The following is a 23666-nucleotide window of genomic DNA, read 5'->3' as shown; positions in this document are numbered from 1 at the left end:
ATCCAGCCCTGAGCTCTGAGAGCAGCACCAATGGTCACTGAGGACAGATTTTCACCTCCTGCCTGCCTAGCACACAAAACTGACATGACTAAAGAGTAGTGAAAAAATGCAAAATCTGAAGGAACCTTTAATCTCTTTGGTTAAAAAGAAAAAAATGCAACCACTTACTAATGGAATGTTAAGATTATGTATTAAACCCACAAAAGTCAGAAAACGAAGGAATTAAAGACTCCCTTGGCTCTTTTAACCCTTCCCTCTGCCTGTGTGCATTGCAGGTTTTTCATTACACAGTCACTTAACAGTGGGCAAAGGGACAGAACCGTAGGTGAGGTTAAAGGGGGAGCACAGCTTGTTATGTTTCCAGAAATGGAAATGTTAATAACTACTCATTTTGTCCTGTAAAAGTTTAATGTTCCCTATTAAAGAATGACAGAATACTAAAGGAAAAACAAGATGTTGTTATGGAGCAAAATGAAATCCTGAAGAAATGAGCTGCTGCTCTCAGAGAATATTTTGGTTGCAGTTTACTTGCAGTGGTATTTATCTCCCATCAACCAAAAGGAAGGTAATATATCACAATAAGGAGCTGTCCCCCAGTTCCTGCCCACATGGAATGGGCTGTTTGTCCTGCACAAAGCATCCATACCTGGATTTAAACCCCTCAACGTGTTCCCCCCACCACCAGGCTTGCAAGCTGCTGCATTCCGAGCAGCTGCACACTTCCCAATCCCCAATGCACACATCCTCCTCATGCACAAGGAAATATTATTATCCTGGTTTTCCAAATGAGAATCCTAAGCACAGAGAGATTAAAGCTGAGCATTTCAAAGCATCCCAGTTAATTAAAATGACTGGAAAATGGGTGTCCAAATTGTTTAGATACCTTTGAAGTCTCAGAATAATTATATTGCTCAAGGTCACACAGGGAGTTTATGGCTGACCCACAACTTGAACCCAGATTTCCAGCGTCCCACTCCAGCACCTTAATCACAAAGCCATCTTTGCTTTCCAATTTAATACTGGCCAGACCTGGTCCTCATGCAAACTGGTTACCAAGGGATGAAACCTGTCATTATGCCATATAATGGAGCTATCTATCTCTACGCTACAGGATAAACAGCAGTGCATTTAGGCATCTCCAAATTCTTTAAGGTACATGTCATTACAAAACACTTAGGAGGCAGCTAGGGACCACTCAGGAAGAGCTATTTGAGAATTAGCACACAGGGACAACAAGGGACTTTTCCAACTCCAGCTCCACAGCTGAGTAGTTTGTTCTTTCTCCTGTCCTTGGTCTGAAGGCCCCACTGTAACAATCCTCTTTTTCCTGATGCTGTATTTGACTCGCAGCATTTCCTGTTAAGTTTCACCCACAAAAGCCCTTCCCCATTGCTGTCAGCCTGCCTCTAAATTCCACTGCTTCTCGTGACCTGGCCCACTTGACACTACAGCACCAGTGATGCTGTTTCTTGCCATCAGGCTTGTTAGACTACAGCACAAAATAAACCCCCCAAATTTATTCAGAGCACCACAAAGACTTCAGCAAAACAGGATAATGATGGAGGAGTCTTGTCCCAAAGGAAAAACTCCTAAAGGACCTGCTGGAGAGAGCTCCACACCTTAAAGAAGAGTTTCTGTGCAGGACTGCAAGGCATTGCACTGAATGACACCGCATTCACGCATCTGGGGTCCTTGGTGAGGACTGTACTTCACAAACCAGCTTTGACATCCATTAAAAACCTTGATCCCAATTTCTCCAGAGCATACACTCCAATTACATTCAGAGCTGCAAGTCAGAAAGCTACATTTTCCAAATGCTGATTCCTATCGTTGGCACAAAGTCCTCAGGCCTTGGGATGAACAGATGCAGACACGAAGCAAAACTTCCCAGATAGGATTTGGTCTCGACTTCTCCCCAGACACACCAACACCCTCCAGGATGTGGAATGCAGTGGAAGACAGAGATCAACATAAAACACGTACACACACACACACACACACACACACACAACCCTAACATGCTGACTTTTTATCACGGAGGTTGCTAATTTCCCATGCTAAGAACAACCTTTGGAACTAAAATGAATTATGCGTCTCATTCTGAGTGCATCAAAGAGCAGACAGCCTTTTTAAAGGAGTCAAGATCACCTCAGCTGTGCTTTTGTTATCTAGCCCAAGGTTAAGGATTTGGCCTTGGGCTAACAATTGGCTCAGAAAACCAGGATCATGTAATGAGAGTTCCAGGAAGAGAGAAAAACCAAAGCTTGGTAAAGGCACACTCTTCAAAGTGTCCCAGTACTTGACCTTCTCTTTTTCCCCTTCCCTCCCCCCAAGATGCATGAGGTAAAGAAGAGAGGAATGAAACCCTGAAGGAACTACTCCCACTGAGAGGAGCTGCAAAGACCTTCCCAGACTCTTCCCAGACACCCAGACCATGGAGAAAGGCCTGACAACAAACTCTGCTCAGCACTTGGATGGAAAAGCAGGCAGTAACCCCCCGAGTGGCTCAGGTCTCAAGAAGAGAAAGCTCTTGAAAAGAGCTGTGATTGTTTTCTTTGCTAGGAAAAATTAAGCTGCTTCTATTTGAAAATTAACTGCAGCCCTCAAAAAAAGGCTCAGACCCTTCAGCAGGCCCAAGCTGCAACAGCCACCTGCCAGCAGCATGGCCTGCTGGGTTATAAGGAGCTCTTTGCAAAATACTAATTTTTTTAAAAAAATATATTTTTGTTGGTTGGGTTTCTTTTTCTCAGAACCTTCACACAGGAGAGTCACAGGACGTTTTCTCCACCTTTTGCTGCTCACAAAAACCAGAAGGCTCCACCCACACTCCCAACACCTTTTTCCCAGGGTTTGGTCCCTCTCTCCAAGGAACTGGCAGTGGGCACGCACCAGTAACCCGGCAGGTGTGCAGCAGCTCTCTCTAAATGACTCTGCCCTCTAGGGTACATTTGGGTTATATTTTCAAAGATGAAAATCTTTTCATCTACAAACCTGGGAGACTTCTTTGCCTAACATGTCAAGAAGCAGTTAACCATTAACTATTTCTAAAACAAAAAATAACACAAAAGGGGAAAAAAAAAAAAATCAGCAGACCAGGAAATATGAATCAATTTGTCTTTGATCCTCCCCTCAGTAATAACATCTAGAGAACATGGGTTACTGCTAATCCTAAACAACTAAAAATGTTGATGGACTTTAAAAGTACTAGTGGTTAAGCAAAGGAGAATTTCAATTCCATTCCTTCTGATCTTTGAGTCTCAAGGTGCCATTCCCCAGAGAATGTGGGGAAATTTTAAGGATCTCAGACTCCATGGTATCCTCACGAGATTCCAGCAAGGGAAGATTTAAAGTAATCCTGCTGTAAGTCGGGACACTGAAAGCAGTAAAATGACAACATATTTGTCATTTGAATAACAGGAATAAAAGAGTAACAATAATACCAGTGTTTTGCAGAACAAAACCACTCATTTTTTTCATTTAAAGCTATTAGGCCCACCTTTCATCTACAGTGCCAGGGCTAGGAGAAAATATTCCATGTGCATTAGGACTTGTTTCAATAGCAACAGACTGTGACATCAAAACAGCCTTCATCCTACCATTATGATGTCAACCAGAAAATCAGGATTCTTCATGAAAATGGACCAAAAAAGCTGGACTCAAAGAGAGAGATTGCTTTTAAGTAAAAGGTTTTTCATTCAAAGGAAAAGAGAAAATATGAGCAGGAGATAAAGTTGTGTTAGAACCACCCTTAAAATAGAACAATTTAACACAACAAGCCAGAGTGATGCTTATAAGGAATAATACAAACCCTATCTCTCTTCCTAACTCCTAAGGAGTCAGTAACTCCCTTGGTCTATGAAGTCCCACATGAAACTATCAATAAATCCTGAGGAAAAAAATGCAAAATTCAAGTTTATCATGAATTGAATCATTGTTGCTGGCTGTAAAGCAGGGGCAACCACAGGCAGATAGCCCCTCACCCTTCCTCCTCCCATCACCACTGGCCTCGCAATTAAGCTTCAATATGCCTGTGAGCACATTATTGATGTGGAAACAGCTATTTCCATCACGCTGCAGACATTCTATACTTTTGAAGTCTGTGGTTACAGAGCCATTATTCCATACAATACTTTCCCATCACTAGGGTGTGCAGGATGCCATAAAAAGCGGTTTGTGCAAGTTCCAAGCTACAGGAGTTATGTCAATCGTTACCTTAAATACATTACTTTTCACATGTGGTCACCCTGCCTCCTGAGGATTTGCTCTAATAAAAACAACTGGATTGTCTGAGAACCAGCTCAGTAGAGGTGTGCTGATTTGCAGATCTGGTTGATATTTCCATCTTTTAATCTGCATATTGTTTCCAGAATGATGATGATAGTAATAACAGTAGTAGTAATAGTAATAAAAAATAATAATAATAATTTGCTTCTGTTTGTAGTGAAACACTGCTGGAGTTGAAGGCTTTGTTTTAATGAGACACACTGAATGAAACAGTGTCCTGCAGTGCAAGAAGTACATGTCAGCCTTGGCATTATGAGCCAAGCTACTGTACAATACTCATCATTTTCTTGTTGATCTCCCAGAAAAACCTTCTTAATTTAATCTCTAATGGGATTATCAGCCTCATTAAATTGTAAATCTTCCTCAGTTAGGCTGTTGTGGGAACCTGAACTTTCATAATGTTATCAATTTGCTGCTCTGCTCTACCTGAAGTCCCCTTCAAAGCTTTTAACACTTTCAGCTTCAAAAGCCTGCAGGATCCTTCCCTATTTCCCTGATGAAAATCCCTGCCTTTTTTCAAACTAAACCCACACTGATCAGTCCCTTCCACTGCAGACCTCACTCAGTGGCTCTGGTCTAACTTCAGTGGAGGCAGCCAAGCATATTTTGCAGAAGGCCCCGCAAGAACCAACAGTGAAGAGCAGACCCAGCTCTCCTGAGCCAAGAACCAGGCTGCCCACTGCAAATTCCCTGCCCCTGCAGAGGTGCAAGAGCTCTCAGCCTCTGCTCCTCTACAGAGGGCATCGCAAGCCTAGGCAGGAACTCCAGCCCAGTGCCTTCCCAGCACTATGGAAATACAGATGGAAATGAGCTCCGGCCCTTCGATTTCAGGCAAGTTCCACCCACAGTCCCTGCAGTTCTGGGGTGCCCCTGCTGTTCTGGGGTGCCCCTGCTGTGCCCAGTGGGTGCATGCCTTCAAATCCATCCCAAATTAATATTCCTGCTGAAGGCTGGGACAAAGTTGTCTCTGCAAAGGACACAGAACCGGGACAAACCCAGTGTAGCTGCTTTTCTAACTTCCCATTTCACAGGGCTCATGGACAGAAGGTTGCTAAATCCTGGAGGGAACTGACAGGTGATGAGATTCCAAAAAAAGGAAACTCCACCTCAGGAAACCATTACTGTTTCTTGCAGACAAGGCTGTCAGGAATACAAGTAATGAAAGATTAGTACTGGAGAGACAGAAAAGTAGCAATCTTGAAATAGTTTTAGAATTCTTTTTGTGCCTAAGCAAGGCAAAAGCAGTAACCATATGTGTGCCTACTTTCTCACACACCTGCAAAGCCTCTTAGAAGAAATAAACAAAAAAAAATTGGAGTACTGCAAAGTCATATTCTGAATGAGCTGGGATTTCTTCCTTGTACACAGTAGTCTAACAAAACAAACCATTCTTGCTTGTATCCAACACCCTCCTTACTGTACTAACATGTACAATCCAAGTGTCCTTCTGAACTTAGCTTCTTATTCCTCTCCTATGTAACTAAAAACCAAAGTGGTCTGTGCCTGTAGCAATCTTTAAAAATGCATTTAATGCCTTTGGCTTTTTTGTTATTATTTTCAGCAGCTTAAGTCAACTGGGAACAAGATTTGTGGTTCTCCTGTTTTAAGATCACAACGTATCGAGTTCTCATAGCAGCAGTCTGCACTCCCAAAAGAGGTTGCCTTCATATAAAGGAGAAACTAAACATTCCATAACCATAATTAGATAAATAATACTTCAGGCAAGATATGGCACCTTTAAAAGTGCCTTTTCAGGCTTGGATTTTACTCTGCTTGTTACTACAGAAACCATCTAGCAACCAAAATCTAACACAGACTCCACCCAAAACAGAGAAAAACAATATAGACAGAGTAGGTTTTTCCTCCCCCTTTTTTCCCCCCCCCTTTTCCCCCACCTTTTTGTTTTTTTTGAAAGGGTGGATGAATGCTAAGGAAAAGTATCTTACTGTGCAAAGGATAGCATTTTGCATGCAGTTGAAACAGTAAAGCTCTGATTACAGATGGCAGCAATGAAAGCAGGAATGAGTAATGAGCAATGAGAAATGCGTAATGCGGGATGAGGATATAATTTCCACACATCGGCTAAAGAAAGGTTTACACTCTTAAGCAGTAAAAACAAACCATTAAGCCAGACCTGCACTGTCAGGAAGTATAAAACAGTTCTTGAAACTCTGCAGTTACTATACAAAAGCTTTTGTTTCATAAACTTTTGTTTCCTGATCTTCATAAAACATTAACATCAAGCTGCCATATGGCAATTAGCTGCCTCCTGAAATCAATAAAAAACCACCCCAAAAATCAACAACTTAGGAATAACCATACAATACAATAGCTCAATAATTATCCTCTTCCAATAGCGTAGCCAAGTGGGTCTGATACAAACCCAGTGTGGATGAGCTCCTCCTCCACAGCTGAGAGTACAATAAATCATGTTCCTCTCTGAGCCTCATGCATGGGGATGTAAGCCTCACCTGCCTGGCAGGGGGAGCAGGGATGTGGCCACCCAAACCCTGGATGGGCAGGGAAAGGCTCCACTCCTGGCTCTGGGGAGCCCAGCAGAGCAGCCCCTGCTCGCTGGGAATGGCCAATGCTCTCGGGAGAGCTTACCTCAACTGAAGATCCTCCTCTACATGCTGCTGACCTCAGAAGTCCAACTGAATTTTGCGCAAAAATTATCAAGCCTCTCGACAAAGCTGCTACTGAGTCTCAAAAGGACAAGGAGACATGCTGATCACATTTGTGTTTAGAGAGATGCTTATCTGAAATGCACAAAGGGTGACATTATCTATCACAATCTCTGCCTATATAGATTATAAAAGTGCCTAGAAGCAAAATTTTGCTTTCGAAATATTTTGCTTTTCTCCTCTTAAGAGGAAAAAACTCTTTTCTCCTTGTAGAGCACTATAATACTAATAAGTACTAAAGAACTAAAGTAAGTACTAGTGTGCTGTGGTAACAGCATACCTTTAGTATTTAGCATTATTTAGCCATCATTACCAGACTTTCAAAAGATGCCAGAAAGCCCAGACCTTTCAGAAGGGCTGTCTGATCATCAACCCTATCTAGAAAAATCCAGGAACCCAACTGATCTCTAGGAGAATTTCCTACTACTCATCTGTGAAAGTTTGTTCTGTTTCTTTTACTTTAAGTCCTAAATAAAGTCTTGAATGCAGCATTCTCAAGTCTCCAGCCTAGAGAGTGAGGTTAAGGTTAAGGATTTAAAGGTATATTACAAAACCAGCTCTGCAGAAATTTATTGATGTGCTGAGCTTGACACCTGCATATTTCCTCTTCAAAATCAGTATGGAACTGATGATTCTGTGGCTAACACTAAGCAGTTACAGAAATGCTTACAGGAGTGGGTCTTAGTAAGTTAGCAATGATACATTTGCCTCCCAGTATATTTTACTAAGGATGCAATTCCTTGTCAAGCACCAGGAGGTTTGCCTGTGCAAGGAACGCGGCACCACGCCATGAGCCAGCTCCTGCTCATGCATAGACAAGTGTTGTAGCCAACTTTTTGGCAACAAAATTAGCATCAATGTGTTCTCGTGCCTTACAGGAGAAGTGAAGCAGTCACCACTCTGTAAAGAGGCTCCCTGTCTCGTTACACATGAAGGAGCTGTGAGACTTCAGCTTTGCAACACCAGAGCTGAGGGTCTGGTTAGAAGTGCTGTGGGTTCTTTACCAGTTTCACAGGGTTGGGCTCATGCTTTTCATGCTCATCATTAAATTTTCAGCACTTATCAGCTTTATCAAGCTGGGGTTTTACAGTGCAGTAACACAGCTCTGACCTGACTGCACAATCACACATCACAAACACCGAACCCTTGCTGAACCTCCACTGCAGCACTGACAACCTTGCCAAAGCAACAGCCACAAACTCATCCAGCACCAGGAAAGCTGGCAAGAAGCAAACAGCAAACCAAACTCCTGCACATGTGATGTTTCATCCCTAAAAACATCAGCCACTGAAACAACACCAGTATTTTGAAAAAACACCTGGAGTTTGTCCCCTCAGCCAACCCAGAGGCTGCTATGTAGTGTCAGCATGACCAACATCAGCTAATCTCAAAATTAAGCAGAGCCCAGCTGCAGTGTGGGGGATTGTTGTCTGACAGCTGTTAAAAAAACCTGCTGATCCAAAGAAATACATCAGTTTTATCTCACCACAGAACCTTACTGCACAAGAGATTCTTAAGCTCACAATAAAAAAAAGGAAGCAGCTGACAGGTAATTAGTTTTTCTCTCCTATCCTCTGTGCCCTCTGCTTTTTGTGATGAAAAGCAGTAAAGGATTGTTCTACAAGAGGACCTGTAAGACATCACCAAGTTAGCCTTTCTGATCAGCCCATCTAGTTAGTACCATTGCTGCAACCCATATGATTCTGGTATGAAAAGGAGAAGTTTGGAGAGGGCCAGGAGAAAAAAGAGGGGTTCATTAACAAAACATCAGGAGGCCCAAATCAGAGATTCCCACAGCTGCCTTAGAGAGGTCCCTACAGGGCCCATTGCACACATGGCTTCAGGAAGCGTAGCCTCAGCTCACCAGATCCAGAACTGGACCCACAACAGAGCTCGAGGGGATGACCAAGAGCCCATTTAAGCTCCTTTCCTGCTCTCCTATTTCAGCACAACTTTCACAACAACACCCCCAGGCTCTGCCTGCCACACCAGGTGTGGAACACGCAACAGGCACGACCAGCATCAGCTTTAATGCTCTGTTTGCCTACTGCAAATCACACTTGGCCCCTTACATGAAGGATTTAAAAAATAGTAAGATGATGGAAGCACAAGTTGTTCTTGTGATGACTGCACAAGTGAACCGTTTTTTCTTACAGACTGGACTTCTCAGAAAGAAATATCAGAATTCTATGATTTATTATCTGAAATAGACTTAAACATTTGGGGGGGGAAAAAAAAAGTTTCCAACACAAAACCCTGGAAAATGAATCTGCCAAACAGCAAAACCATCAACTGAGGTTAGAGAGGAGGCTGCATATGACAACAGCTTGCTGAATGTAGGGCAAAAATTGCAGATTAATTTCACTGTAACACTCCACAGAAGTGAGCTCTCATCTGAGGTGAGGAAGTATGCAAGGCTTTTCCAACTGTTAAAGACAAGGGCCGGTACAAATTAGGCAAGTGTTCCTCTTTAGCATAGATAATCACAAAAAAAAGGATGACATTTTAGTTTTTATTATTTTATATTTGGCCAGGACTTTTAAAGGAAGGACTTTTAAAGGAAACATCAAACATTCACTTTTCTGTAGGTCTAGAAAGGATTCAGTCTTCCCCCACCCCCACCTCCCATCGGATTTCTATTGGCCCTTATATTCACGCTGCAAATTAGTTGGGAATAGCAGTATTTATACTAGATCAGCAACGTCTGGTTCTTATCCAAATGTTCCACCTAAAGAGGATGCCAGTTCTCATGGATTGGACAGCCCACCCTGCAGCATTCCTGAGAATTGTACAATATAATCTTGAAAGTCAGCAGAGTGGATTATCCACTTTTTTCTGGACTTGAACTTGTGACCTTAACAGTAGCACAGCAGAAAGCAAATGTGCTATGCACTTTGCCATAGTAACCTTCCATGTATTCTTTTCAACTTAAATACACACAATTGAAACAGCTACAATTTTGGAAAATTATGTACAAACCCTATATTTTTTTCTTTTTTGATTACATATAAATACAAATTAGCTATTCTTCTAAAAAGTGGTTATAATAGTAAATAAATACAAAATAAGAATCTGACCATTATACTTCATGTGCTGGGGTTAAACCCATATAAAATGTACAACTAAAATACATTTAAAATCTTTAAAGGAATATTTCTCTGATTAAAATATTTGTTTTCCCAACTTTTTTGTAGACATAAATATATTTTCAAAATAGTTGTGTTTTTTTTTTCTTTCCATTTCATTACATAAATAAAGTCTTCATTGGGAAATAAAGTGTCAGCTATTTTTTTTTTTTTTTTTGCATTTGTCTAATATATTTGCTGTGTTAGCGGCACCCACAACCCTCCACAACCATATCTTGATAGTTCTTTAATACAACTTTTTCATTTTCATCAAGGTAGAGCATGGAAATAGCACTCAGTTCTGTCGGCACACAGCAAGCCTTGGGGATTTTGGAATTCACTGAATTGACCAAAGTCTGAACAATGGCATGGTTTGTTGAGTTTAGATGATCTGCCAGTGGAAAAGGACATTCCCCATGGCAGTAAAAGGCACTATACCCTGGCGGGGCAACAATCCAGTCATTCCACCCCACATCATTGAAGTCCACATATAACGGATGCCTTTTGCAACTGTATTTGTGGCGTTTACGCTGTTTGTGTTTCGCTTGACGCTTTTCTCTTTTATGGAGCGGGTGTCCCTTGCCATCATGCCCAAACGTCACTAACAATGGCCTGAGCTGAGACCAGCTATCTTCATCCTGATGTAAAGACCTGCTAATCCTAACGTGCCTCTTGGAGGCACTGTTCTCTTTGTCCAAGTGAACCACCTCTACCACAAACCCATGATTAGGTTGTCCATGTGCAATCCACCTCAAAACAGCTGGTGTTACATCAAAACTTTCCCATTTACTTGCATTATGATGCACCAACCTGGTGTCCAAAAGTCTTGTGACAGGGTCCTTAGAGGTGGCTGTGGCTGGCTTTATAATTTCATAAATATTAATACGGTGATGGTAGCTGCTGTTGTTCTCAAAGGCTCCGTGCACCTGTTTCCGAAAAATCTGGAGTTCAGCTGAGGTGATAGACTCCTCGTTAGGGATGGAAGTTAAATTAAAGAAGAAACGCCGTGCTGTTTTCCCACTCGTTTCTGGCAGTTCTTCCAAAACTTCTAATTTGATTAAACAGGGAAAGTAAAAAAAAAAAAAAAGAGAGAAAAAAAGGGAAAAAATCAGAAACTGAGACAAAAAAATCAAACCACTTAAGACTGTCTGCTGATGACAGCTTTCAAATGACAGCCACCACATGTGACACACGAGACCTGAAAGACTTTCTGGCAGAAAATACTGTCTCCCTTGTTAGTTTGTTTATGCAGGCACGTATAGCGTGAAGTTCAAAATGCTTCATTCATTGTTACACATTTGGATTGGATCCTGGTGGCCTTTGCCTTCCAGGTAGTTATCATTAGAAGCAAGAAATATACAGCATTAATTTGGACTTCAAGAACATGACTGAAAAACTCAAGCACTACAGCTACTGAGTAATCATTAAAACTGGTAGAGGACTTTGGGGGACCGTTGCATTTCTGTTTATTTTTTTATTTTTTTTTTGAGAATACATCTCTAGCACCAATCCCTTAAATTCCATTCTGAAAACCATTACTCTGCAATTTAGGTGACCTACAAATCTTAACATATGGATTGTTGTGTTTAATTAGAACTAGGTGAACTCAGCGCCCATAACGGTACTTTACGAAGCACGCCCCAGTGTTCATCCAAAAGGGCCATAAGGAACAGCAGGAAAATTCAACTGCTGAAATAAGTGTGGATGGAAAAGAGGTAATGAAACAAAGTCACCTCCAAACAAGAAGTTTATAAAACCATCAAACCCAAACATCTAAGGAGTCACTAAACTCCAAGCCATTCCCACCTTTGGAGGGGTACAATATAGGTAGGGTTGCTAAATACATTGTTGCTACAGACATTAAGTTAAAAGTATTTGCCAAAATAAAACTCTCTCATAGTTTCTAATTTTGGTGCTAAACATACTGAAGAGAAAAAAAAATCACTTCCTAAGGGGGGGCCATAACTGCTGTTAGCAACTCTTAGTCTTGTAACCATTCCCCTTTGAATCCAGTACAACTTTTTGCATAAGGTAAGGCTCAGCCTTTTGGTATTTCAGGACCAGACCAGACCAGTATTTGCTAATATGCAAATATTTTGTATGGCCACAAGACAAACTTCCAGTGCAGAGAGAACTCAGTAAAAAAAATTAGTCACAGTGATTTTCTTCTAAATTTTGAAAAAATTAAAATACTGATTTTTCTAACAAAATTAGCTTTTGCTGTAATCATATGACTACTTCAAACAGCAGATTTTTTACATTTGCCTAAACCTCATCAGCTTTGCCCTTTCAACTCCTCTCTCCCTCATCCCCTTGCCCGCAATCCTTGTGTTTAACATGAATGACCCACGTGCTGGCTTTCCCCCATTAACAACTGCCAGGTTTTTACTTCCCATGTAGAGAAACGTGGATGAGGAGAGGCTGGATTTCACCATCCATCTTCCTCACGAAAAGCTTTCCACTAAACAGCGCATCCGCTTCTCGGAGGCCTCCTCTTTTTAGAAACTTAAAACCTAATTAATATCTTTTCTTGACACTGTTGCACTCTAAAAGCAGGGGGGAAACTGAGTTCCCATTACTTTTGCAGCGGGGCCGCTGCTTGGCAACACCGGAGAGCCTCAGCCAGGAGCAGTTAGAACCTGGGGAAACGCTTCCCGAAAAAAGCACGTGAGAGACACGCGCCCCACGGGCTGCAAGGGCCCGCTTAACTCCGCAGCCGCTGCTTTGGCTACGGGAGCCGGGAAACGCCCCCGGCTGCGAGCGAGGGTCTGGCCCGGAGAGCCTCACGGGCTGCAGGAGGGGAGGCCTCGCAGGTGAGAGCCGAGAGGGGCTTTGGGCGCTGCGAGCCGGGGTGGGTCTGGCTGCAGCGCTCCTCCACGGCGGCCCCCGCGGAGGATGCGGAGATTGATTGTTTCATTGATCTCTCACGGGGATTAGACAAGGATTAGAGATCTCCGCAGCGGCCCGGCTCAGCTGCGCATTAGGGAGCCTTCCCTGCTTTCTAGCCTCGCAGGAGAGCAGCTATCTGTGGGAAAGCTAAACGCGGAATCGCGCTGGTTTAGGGGGAAAAGTCAATAAACCGGGAGCGCCCCGGCGGACGGACAGCGGGGAGAAGGGAGCTGGCAGAGCAAGAGCTCCGCAGCAGAGCCCGTCGGGCAGCGCAGCCGGCCGGGAGACGCACTGCGAGAACCCCGCGGTACCGGCGGGAGGAATCCGCCCCCCGCTCCTCCTCCGGCCCTGCCCTCCCCTTCGCTCCCGCAGCCCGCGGAGCCCCGGCCCGCCCGTACCTTCGTGGTGGAAGCTGCGGACGGTGTTGGCGCGGCTCGCCGCCCGCTCCAGCGGGAAGCCCAGCGCCGCCGGCTGCCCCAGCTGCTGCCCCGCGTGCAGGCGGTAGAGGTCCAGCATGTAGGGCGGGATGACGACGTCCTTGCCGGGGCTGGGCCGCCGCTTCAGCCCGAACATGTGGAGCAGGCGCAGCTCGAACTCGCTGAGCAGGTCCTCGGGGCGCTGCGCGGCCGAGGCGGCGCGGCCCGGCTCGCTGAAGCGCCGCCGACCCACCTCCGGCATGAGCCCGGCCGCGCCGCCCAGCAGCGCCTGGCAGAGCAGCAGCGCCAGGAGCGAGCGGGTCACGGCAACCATGATCAACCTGCGCGGAGGAGGAGGCGATGGGAGCCAGTCAGCGCGGACACCGCGCCGGGGAAGGGGGGGGACGGGCGGGGACGGTCCGCAGGTGGGACCCACCCCGGGGCCGGGCCATGGCCGGCGGAGCCCCCGCCGCGGACCGGCCGGCGGAGCCCCCCGAGGGGCCGCTTCAGGTGCGCGGCGGCACCGAAATCCCCGTGGCAGGAGATCAAAGGGAGCGAGGCGGGACGGGGGAGCGGAGCGGGGCGCTCCGCAACAAAGGAGCGCGGAGGTGAAGGGGAGGAGGGGACGCGGCCGGGGGCACCGCCGGGGCCGGGGCGCAGGTGTGCGCCGGGCCGGGCCTCCCGCCGCCGCGGCCGGCACCGCTCACCGGGAAGGGAAGGGGCGGCTGCCCTGCAGAGCCCGCTCCCCGCTGCTCTCCCGCCCCGACCCCCGGGCTTCCCCCCACACGCCCCGCTGAGCCGAGCCGCGGGGGCCAGGGGCCGGCTCCGCTTCCCCCGCGGCGGGGCAGCAGCTTCCCTCAGCGGAGGGAAAAGGAGAGCTGTTTTCCCTCGGCGAAGTGGAAGAAGGGAAAGGGGGAAAATACATATCCTGCTACGTCCTTAGCCAAACCCACAGGATGACATTCTCCCCCGTGAAACTTTGGGCTGGATTATTATAATAGTAATAATAGTTATGATTAGTGTCCCGTCCCCCCTCTCTCTTCCAGAGCGCTAGCACCTCCGCCGTGGCCCACGGAGTCATCCTGCGGAGAAGGCTTTCAGCGGACCTGCGACCGCCGGAGCTATACCTGTGTGCAGCAGCAGGGGTTGTGTCTGCAGGAGGGTGTTCTGCTCTCGGGGTGTTTTTCCCGCATCACTTGGTGTTACTCCAAACTTCGCTGCTGCTCCTCTACAGCTGCCGGGCAGAAAATAGAAGTTCCCTGAAGTGCAGTCCGCCTCGGAAACATACTTTTAGCAGCTGGTTGAGGAGGCAGAAGGCAAGTCCCAGCCAGGGAAAAAGCTTCTCCCTTTTAAAAGCAGCGATCGTGAAGTTGCTTCTTCTTTTTCTTCCTCCTCCTCGCGTGTGTGTGCCTGCCCGTGAATGGGTCCCTACGTGTCTACGGAGTTAAAAGGCTCCTTTTCAAAAATGTCCTTTGCATCACGCTCATCAGACAGATGGACATTTATCGAGACTCCAGCAGCAACATCAAGATGAAGCTTGACTTGTCTCCGCTCCCTTAAAAAAGAAAGGAAAAAGGAGGGAGGAGGGTAAATAAAAGACGGAGGGAAAAAAAAAAAAAAAAAAAGGAAAAAAAAAAAAAAAAAAGGGTGGGGAGCCGCCCGCCGCCGTCCCGCGTGGAGCGGCCGCGCTAGGGCACCGCTCCGGGCCCCCCGCCGGCCCCGCACCGCACCATGGCCGGGGGTGGCCGCCCGCCGCCGCCGCCGGGGCTTTTTGTTGCGCGGCGATGTCACGACCCCGGAGGCTCGGGGGCCCGCGCCAATCACAGCCGCCCTGTGGGAGCGGGCTGCGGCCCCGCACGGCTTTTAAAGGAGACGCCGCCTCCCTCCCTCGCTCCTTCCCTCCCTCCTCCCTCGCCCGCTCCCTCCCTCACCGCGGCTGCCGCCCGCGCCCGGGTCGCGGTGCCGCCGGGGCGAGGGATGGGGCGGGCGGCCGTCCCGTTAAACTGCGGTACCGGCGGCCGATCCGATGCGGGAAGAACCCCGGCCCGCCCGGTCCCGCGTCCCGCTCCGGGGAACGGGACCGGGCCGGGTCGAACAATGACCCATTGTACAGCCCAAACGTTCCGCCGCCGCAAATCGGATTAGCGCCGTGCCCCGGACTGCCGGGGTGGTAAGGTGCGAAGGTCACGTAAGGTACCGGGAGAATCCCGGTGCTTTAGAACTACTTAAAATACATATATGTACTTATTTCTTTTTCTCCCCCCACCAGAGCGTGGAGCCCGCTGTCCGAGCCAGGGGCGAGGGCTGGAAATCTGGGGGTTTCCTCGCTCTCCTCTCCGAAAGAGAAGCGCCCGGGCTCGGGAGAAGTTTCCTCCCGCAGCGCTGCCGCGGCGCATCCGATGCGGGCTCAGCCCCGTGCGGGCGGCAGAGGGGTTGGGCTGGGTGGTTTTTTTTAAGATGTGGCTGCCCTCCAGTGGTGGAACGGCGGCGGATCGGCCGGCCCGGAACGGCAACCTCGGCTCGAACCGCCCGCCCGCGGCCCCGCACCTGCCCCGGGGCTGAGCCGCGCTCCCCGCGGGCCGGGACCCACCCGTGCCCACGCCGGTGCTCCCGGCTGCAGCCTCCACAGCTCGTGGCATCGCCCACGGAGTAGGACAGCAGTGGTACGGGTGGAGAAGGCAGGTCCGTGCCCAGCGCGATTGAGCTCCCAGTCACAACTGCGTCCCTCGATCCCTTTCCAGACGCTGGCAGCTCTCCTGATACAACGAGTGACTCGCGAGCAGGGCTGGGTCCTTTGCCCCATCTTTTGTTTGTCCGCCTGGGCTCTGCGGTAGGGCCGGGCCCTTGCATAGGTATGCGATACCTAGCAATTTAGGGTCCTCATCAAAGCCAAAGCCATCGGCACACCGTCATTAGCCGGGGTCCTCGTGCCTTCCCGGCAAAGCAAGTGCTCTGGGCTCCACCTCTTCTTCCCAATATCTCTCAGGGGCTTCATTTGCAAAAGGCACAGCCAGCCTGTGACACCTTGAATTACTGCGGAGGAGGACTTACAGCAATAACAACTGAGACAGCTCCATTACCAGCTCCTCCTTTGGGAGCGGCCTTTTCCCTCCATCTTACGACTTTTTAGTGTAGGAAGAGCACCGATTTGAATCAGGAATTCAGCACATTTGGGCTGGAATAATTCCTCCTATGGACCTCCTTCCCTTGGCTTCCCTATCATGACTCCAGCAGCTCCCGTGAAAGGTCTCTCTGCAGGATGAGGAGCACACCAGCAAAACAAACCACCCCAGAACTGCACCAGTGTAATTAAAGAGCTGCTAAAGCTCCTTCATGCCAACAGCTCTCAACACTCGCTAACCTGATTTTCACTCGCCGCCGTGCACACGGGGAGAGGGGACACCGAGCAAGGGAAAATCCCTCAAAAGTTATTTTTCCGTTGCATTCCAGCGCAGATAGTGTTTAATTTTATGACTTCCTGCAAGTCTTTAGCATGAACTGAAAGTTCGTGCAGTGTGACTTCAGGGTATGCCAATTATGTAAATAAGCACTAAAATAACAATGGCAACGTAGTTTACACATCACTGACATTAAATGAGCACTTCAACTTCTAATTGCCATTCCAGTTCAATCTTAGTGGGTCATGCCAGGAAAAAGTCATTTCTTGCCTCAACACTTACTCCCTGTGCCTGGAGCATAGGCTCTACCGTATGCCCGGCACAGCCTTATCTCCAGGAGCTTTCTGTATTAGGATAATGAGTCTTAGAAGGGAGAAACATGTTTGTGGTTGCTCTAAAAGCCTGCATACACTCTGATCTGATATCAACAGGGTCTTGTAGGTTTACCCCTCTCTGATTTTAAGTTTAAATAAGCTCTCAGAGTCTTCTCTTGGCCTTATATAATACATAATAAAACACCTTGCCCTTATACTTTGTCATGTCTTAGTCTATTTTGACCTGGAATTTCTGGGGCAGCAACTCTGCCTTCCCATCCATTTCCTAGAGGCCCCAAAAAACAACACTCAAAAAAAAGCACCTATAACACATTCCCTAAGTGCACTGGCACCCACCCACACCAGAACCTCAGCCACGACCCCCCACCTCCCCCACAGAAAATTTCTCACCAAGACGGATGCAGCTCCATCGAGGCAGTACCCTGGAATAAGGAGGAAAAGGCTTTCAAAGTGCCATCCCTGAAGCTTTGGTTGTCTCCTCAGCACGAAAACTGACTAAACTCTGCCTTGTGTTCAGACCTGCTCCACTGCAGCCCCAGCACACCTGAGCTCACCAGCTGAGAAACATCTTCATGATTACACAGAATTAGAGACAGGTGTATTTAGGTACAATGAATTGGAGGGCAAAAACGCCTGGATGTGCCCACCCAATCTCCCAGCTCCACGAGCCCTTGCCCCCTTCCCACTTTTAGACCTCTGCAGCAGCATGCTTGAGATAAAGAAACTAAAGCTCAAGCCGTGCATTTCTTGCAGCTGAAATTCCTCACAAGCTCTGTGAAAATGACTTGAGTGGTACATCAGTCAAATATCCAGCCTCATAGAGGTGGGCTTCCACAAGGTCATTGCATTTTACAGTTACTTCAAGAGCAATCCTTCTCTTCAGCCCAAGTCCTGCCAGAGAGAGAAACTACCATTTACACTGAAAATATTCATATTAGTAACCCTGACTGTGCATATTTGTTAATCTCCTTTCACTCCTCCCCCCAGAACTTTGCTTCATTGACTACACTAATTCTTTTCTTTTCTTTTCTTTTCTTTTCTTTTCTTTTCTTTTCTTTTCTTTTCTTTTCTTTTCTTTTCTTTTCTTTTCTTTTCTTTTCTTTTCTTTTTCTTTTCTTTTCTTTTCTTTTCTTTTCTTTTCTTTTCTTTTCTTTTCTTTTCTTTTCTTTTCTTTTCTTTTCTTTTCTTTTCTTTTCTTTTCTTTTCTTTTCTTTTCTTTTCTTTTCTTTTCTTTTCTTTTCTTTTCTTTTCTTTTCTTTTCTTTTCTTTTCTTTTCTTTTCTTTTCTTTTCTTTTCTTTTCTTTTCTTTTCTTTTCTTTTCTTTTCTTTTCTTTTCTTTTCTTTTCTTTTCTTTTCTTTTCTTTTCTTTTCTTTTCTTTTCTTTTCTTTTCTTTTCTTTTCTTTTCTTTTCTTTTCTTTTCTTTTCTTTTCTTTTCTTTTCTTTTCTTTTCTTTTCTTTTCTTTTCTTTTCTTTTCTTTTCTTTTCTTTTCTTTTCTTTTCTTTTCTTTTCTTTTCTTTTCTTTTCTTTTCTTTTCTTTTCTTTTCTTTTCTTGTTTATCTAGTAAGTACTCAATTAGTGGCACCTGCTGCTAATGTTGCAGATCCAGGTGTTCCTTGCTAGGACCCAAACACAGCTGATAGATATTAACTTCAGGTTTTGTTGGGTTTTCTTAGTAAAAGGATGGAAAAGTATCCAAAAAAGGACAGGTTTTACAAGGAGGCAAGAGTCCTTTTTCCAGGGTAGAAAGGAAAGAAGAAAAACTTTTCTTCCCTCAGATTTTTTTTTTCTTACAAATCCTGTGTTAAATCACATTTATACACTGCCACAATGCAGTGTCTTTTTTTTCCAACGTGGGTACATTGCAACCAGCATTGCTGGTGGCTGTGGGCAGAAGTCTTCAGCTGGAGGACCTAGATGAGAAAGGCTCTCTGGGGTCTGTGACCACAGCTTGCAATCCGTAACAAAACAGCCTAAATTCTGGTCTAGTTAGAGACACAAGCCTGCAGAAACACTGGCATCGCTCTGTGCTCAGTGATATTCAACATTTTACTACTGGCCCCAGCAGCCCCGTGTGACCGACACGGAGCATTTTTGAAAATTCCCACTTTAGACCACTGTCTCCTGGATATGATAAGTATGTGAGACACGAAATATTAATAGTAGTGAGCTTTTTTTTATGGGTTTTGCACATTTCAGTGAATAAACCTCTTGATAAAAGTCTGTGCTGAAGCATGAAACATATACACAGTACAGCATCAAATGTGAGCAGGGCGACGGCTGAAAATGAGTTAAGATGTGTTAGTGATGTTGAGGTTTTGCCTTCGTAATGGGTAAAGATTATCTGAAAGCTTTTCTTTTCCTGAGCTGTGCTTCCTGTTGGCATCTGTGTGAATATGATGTGTGGCCATTCTTTAAAATATTACTTATTACTATTTTCCAAAGACATATTTGCCTTTTGGTGGTTTGTCTTTTAACATCTATCAACTGGCTCTGCTGCGCAGCCTGTCTCCTGCTCTGTGAGGGATGGATTCTCACCTGAGAAGAAAAGTTACAAGAAGGTGATTTGTTTTTGAAGAGAGGAAAGGCAGCTTATTCAGAAATGTCTATTTCTTTTTTATTCACCTTTGCTGAAATCTGGCAGCTCTTCAAAGCTGTTGCTCTATTTCACAGTGAGTCTCAATTTCATTCATCAAATCTCAGCTTGCTTTCCATCAAGGTGGCAGGGAAATTTGAATTTATCAGGAAATACAATGCAGACCCAGGATTTTCTCGATTTCCAGTATGTCTCCACTGCTAATGAACAATTGCTCCCAGCTCTGTTACATCTGCAAATACAGCCTGCAGCAATCAGTTCACATTGCTTTGCAGCTTTGAAACTGCAAGACAATTCCTACAATCTGTAATAAAATTACTGAGGAAAGAGGAAAAGACAAGGCTAATATGATAACCTTTTTCTTTTTTTTAATGTTTTTTTCCTTTGATACTACAAAGTTCCACATTTCAAAATCCAGCATTTGACCTGTGCATTTTATCATGAAGGGGTGAAAATGCCACAACACCTCGGTACAGCCTGGAGAGCAACCAAGCCATCACTGGACAGATTCCAAGGCACTGCCACCACCGATGCACATTTAATTCCATGCAGTAGGAACAGTCACAAACTAGGGCAATCCAGCAGGCTGATTCAGAAGATCCCAGTTCACTTTCCAGCAATATCATTTCACTTTCCACAGTGCCTTGGTTTTCCCACCGTGGAAGTGGGATGATCATGCTGACCCTGACTTGTAAGTTCCTGCAAGACCTTCAAGTAAAAACACTAAGAGTTAGTCACTGCTATTGTTTGGGATAAAATACTAGGTTAATATCAATAATAATCTCAAATATCTGGGATCCCAAGGCTTAATCTTGCCTCAAAGACAGCGGCAAAGTTCCTACTTGTTTCGGTGGTATAGGCTTACATGTTTAAGCAATGAAGAGACAGGGATGCCAGCTCTTCTAGTCAGAAGATTTGGAGCAAAGTGGGATTTTTTAATTATATAAGTCTTGTTAGGAAGACAATGAGGTGAGGGTGTTCTCCCACAAGAAAGGGAAATGGCTGCGTCATAGATGGTCCACTTCAAGAGCTTATAATTTCATCACTGCAGAGATGACGTCAAGCAAAATGGAGGATAAAATAAAGTTACGCATATTGCCTTAAGAAGTGCATATTTTAGCAGTGAAACTGGATAATGTTTTGCAATTAAAATAAAATAAAGGCAAGCATGACGTTCTGTTTAAGCAGATTGTCTGTATGAAGGCTTTATTGTAGCTGCAGATTTAGGGCATATGAAAAGGTTTTCTGTGCTCAGTTGCAGGATGAAAAACATTGCATCATCGGGCATTCTTGTTCTCTAACACTTCTTTGCCTTTGACAGTGAATGCTTGCAATTTTATTTTCTGCTGTAAAATCATGTTTGCTCAGGTCATTATCATTCCAATTTTAAAACATCCTCTTAAGACTAGGCAGAAGTACAGAGAGCAATAGTGAGGATTTGTGCCTGCTCCATGGCATGTGCTCAGCACAAGCCATCAGCTGCTGCACCTGCTTCGTGCTGGCAGCAAAGCCATTTGTGTGTTGCTTTCAATCCCATCCCTTGTTCCCAGCTTCCAGAGGGGCTCTGATGGGCACAGGTCCTCATTCAAACATCACCATGGAACTCTTATTTGGGAGCCTGTTTGCTTGTGTGCTACAAAACCTACTGACTGGGAGGGGTCTTAGGAGAACGCGATCCTTTGACTGTTCCCAGGCTCTTGTCCGCTCCAGCGCTCCCTCTGCAGCGTTCCAGAAAGCAAATTCCAGATTGCAGGGACTAATTATTAGCAGCACACATTCAACTGCTTCAAGGTACTGTTTATCCTCAGAACATCTGTAACCTTAAAGTCACAGAGTCATAGTCAAAGTCATCTCCCTGTATCCAGCCTCCACATTCCTCTCCAAGGGGAGGAATATCCACTGTTTCCATTTTATAGAAGGAAAGAAGGGGCAGACACCAGAGAAAGGCTGAATTTACTGCGAGGTACAAATGGGCCCAAAGACCTGTGGAGGTCACACTCAGGTTTTCAACAATGGTTGACACATCTTTGGGTTAAAATCCCAAAACTTCAAGTGAGATGTTCAGTACTCAGCTCATGGAGACATTTTTTAAATGCCTGATACCAAACCTATTACCCAATAGTTTCCTGACAAATTCCTGCGGTGCCTTGTCCACAGTTCTTACTGCAACCCATAAATCCTAGCAGGAATATGATAATCCCATTCAACTACAGAGAAAAGCTCTGATGTGGTAAGAGACTATTTGCACTGAAGAGAGAGGGGTTTTTCCAGCCTTGGTCCAGATAATAAAAGTACCAGTCAGGGTATTCACATACTGATTTGTTCCCACCCTGGATCAGTCTCCATAGGATAGGGACACACAGAATTCTCTCATTTGCTGTGCCATCACCTCCTCCCTTTGCTTTTTTCCAGGCCCCACTGCAGCATGGGCATTGTGCAGCCAACCTGCTCAGCACTTTGGGACAGCCTGGCCCAACCTGTATATTCCTTAATACCTTTAACTGCCTTCCCTCACCACACCTCAGCTTCCTGCTTTTTTCTGATATTTCCAGTGACCCTCACTTTATGTGCTTGTTAAAGTAAGCACATCCATCAGCCTGTTCAGGAAAAGCAGTGCCATAAAACTGATAGTCCTGTGTGATGTGATAGTCCATGATATGCAGCATTGTCCAATTACTAATTCCATTATTGCCATCAATTCTGCTTTCTCTGCCTGGGCTTAGGCAGCCTTGGTGTTGTGTTACTGCAGGGGATTTGCCCTTCCTCACAATTTCTGTTTCCTCTCCAGTATTAATGTGTAGAGGCTCAGTAAACATTCACATCCACTAGAAACTGCATACATTCCTTTAGTCAGCCATGGAATAAATTCATTTCAAATAAATCAAAATACTAAACAAATGAGCTGGGGAAGCATGGAATAAACTTCACTTATTTTGTACCTTTGATTGTCTCCCTTGCTTTCTGCTTCCCTTTGTACATCCCAAACCTCTGCATAAGCCCTGACAGCCAATGGGTTTCAAAAAAGGAACTGCCCCAAAATTCCTTCTGCCTCTTTTTGCCAGAAAGGGCAGCCAGCACTTGAATCAGGAAAGAAGTAAGATCACCACAAGCCCCAAATTAATACCTTAAATAATTCTAAACAAACTGTAAGTCCTGGTTCAGATGCTCACACAGCCTAGGAAGAATCCTGAGGACCTGAAACACAAGTTTGAGAATAAATCCTTGGAAAATCAGGGCAGCTCTCTCTATACCAGTGGAAAGTTGAAAATCCAAGTTGTGCAATCAAATGTGACATTCATTTCTGCAGCTGGTGGGAAAATAGTTTCCTTACAAATTAAACTTAATAAAAAGTAGACTGCTTTGTATATCTTTTTTTTCCCTAAGCAACTTCTAAAATGTCAGACATTAGTTTTGAGGAACTGTGATAGATTAAAAAATACACCACTGAAATAACATGTCAATATTATTTTTTCCTTTCTTCCCTTCGCTCGTTTACAATATTGGACACGTTCTGATAAAACAAGCTCAACTTTCCAGGTCTGAAATGATGAAAAAGCTTTTCTATGAACTCTCCAAAGGAATATCTACTTATATGATAAAACAAAGATTTATTTCTCTTAAGATGAAGTGAAATCACTGCTATCCCAACTTAATGTCATTTGCCCTGTGGCTTTCCCAAAACCCCATGTGGAAAGGAGGCTCCTGAGCTACCACATGGACATAATTTAATTTTTTAAGCTTTTAAACTTTTAATATTTTTAAGCAGAGCAGCAGGTTAGCAGAAGGACTATCACCACTGTGTTCAGAGAAATAATATTTTCTAATGCTCTTCAAGAAGGGAATAACTGCTCCTGGCAACCTCTTTATGAGTCCTGCTACTGATAAAAGCACTTCTAATACCACTACTTTTGATATAAACAAAGTAATAAAACCAGAAAAA

General features: G+C 45.2%; 1 protein-coding gene across 5 annotated transcripts in view; it reads right to left on the bottom strand.

Annotated features, from left to right (window-relative positions):
• The window catches only part of BMP2 (bone morphogenetic protein 2), a 114248-nt gene that overhangs the window by 50419 nt on the left and 40163 nt on the right, over positions 1-23666 (bottom strand). For 2 of the 5 annotated variants that reach the window (XR_015772275.1, XR_015772276.1), the window contains exons 1-5: positions 17522-17665; positions 14526-14953; positions 13381-13739; positions 10904-11141; positions 6892-7043 (exon numbers count right to left, since the gene is read on the bottom strand). Coding sequence is in view for 3 of the 5 variants with exons in the window: in XM_005525446.3 (XP_005525503.1) it covers positions 10297-11141; positions 13381-13732 (1197 nt within the window). In the remaining 2 variants the exon portion in view is untranslated. Of the gene's footprint in view, positions 1-6891; positions 7044-9429; positions 11142-13380; positions 13740-14525; positions 14954-17521; positions 17666-23666 lie in introns of those variants that run through there. The other 3 variants (XM_088053567.1, XM_005525446.3, XM_088053566.1) reach the window with 3 other exon arrangements.

This window comes from Pseudopodoces humilis, chromosome 3 (assembly GCF_049639895.1).
Source record: "Pseudopodoces humilis isolate 2021_Gansu_Grassland_sample_001 chromosome 3, ASM4963989v1, whole genome shotgun sequence".
NCBI lineage: Eukaryota > Metazoa > Chordata > Aves > Passeriformes > Paridae > Pseudopodoces > Pseudopodoces humilis.
The sequence above is the reverse complement of the archived record's forward strand: the minus strand, read 5'-3'. Positions and strand labels throughout refer to the sequence as shown.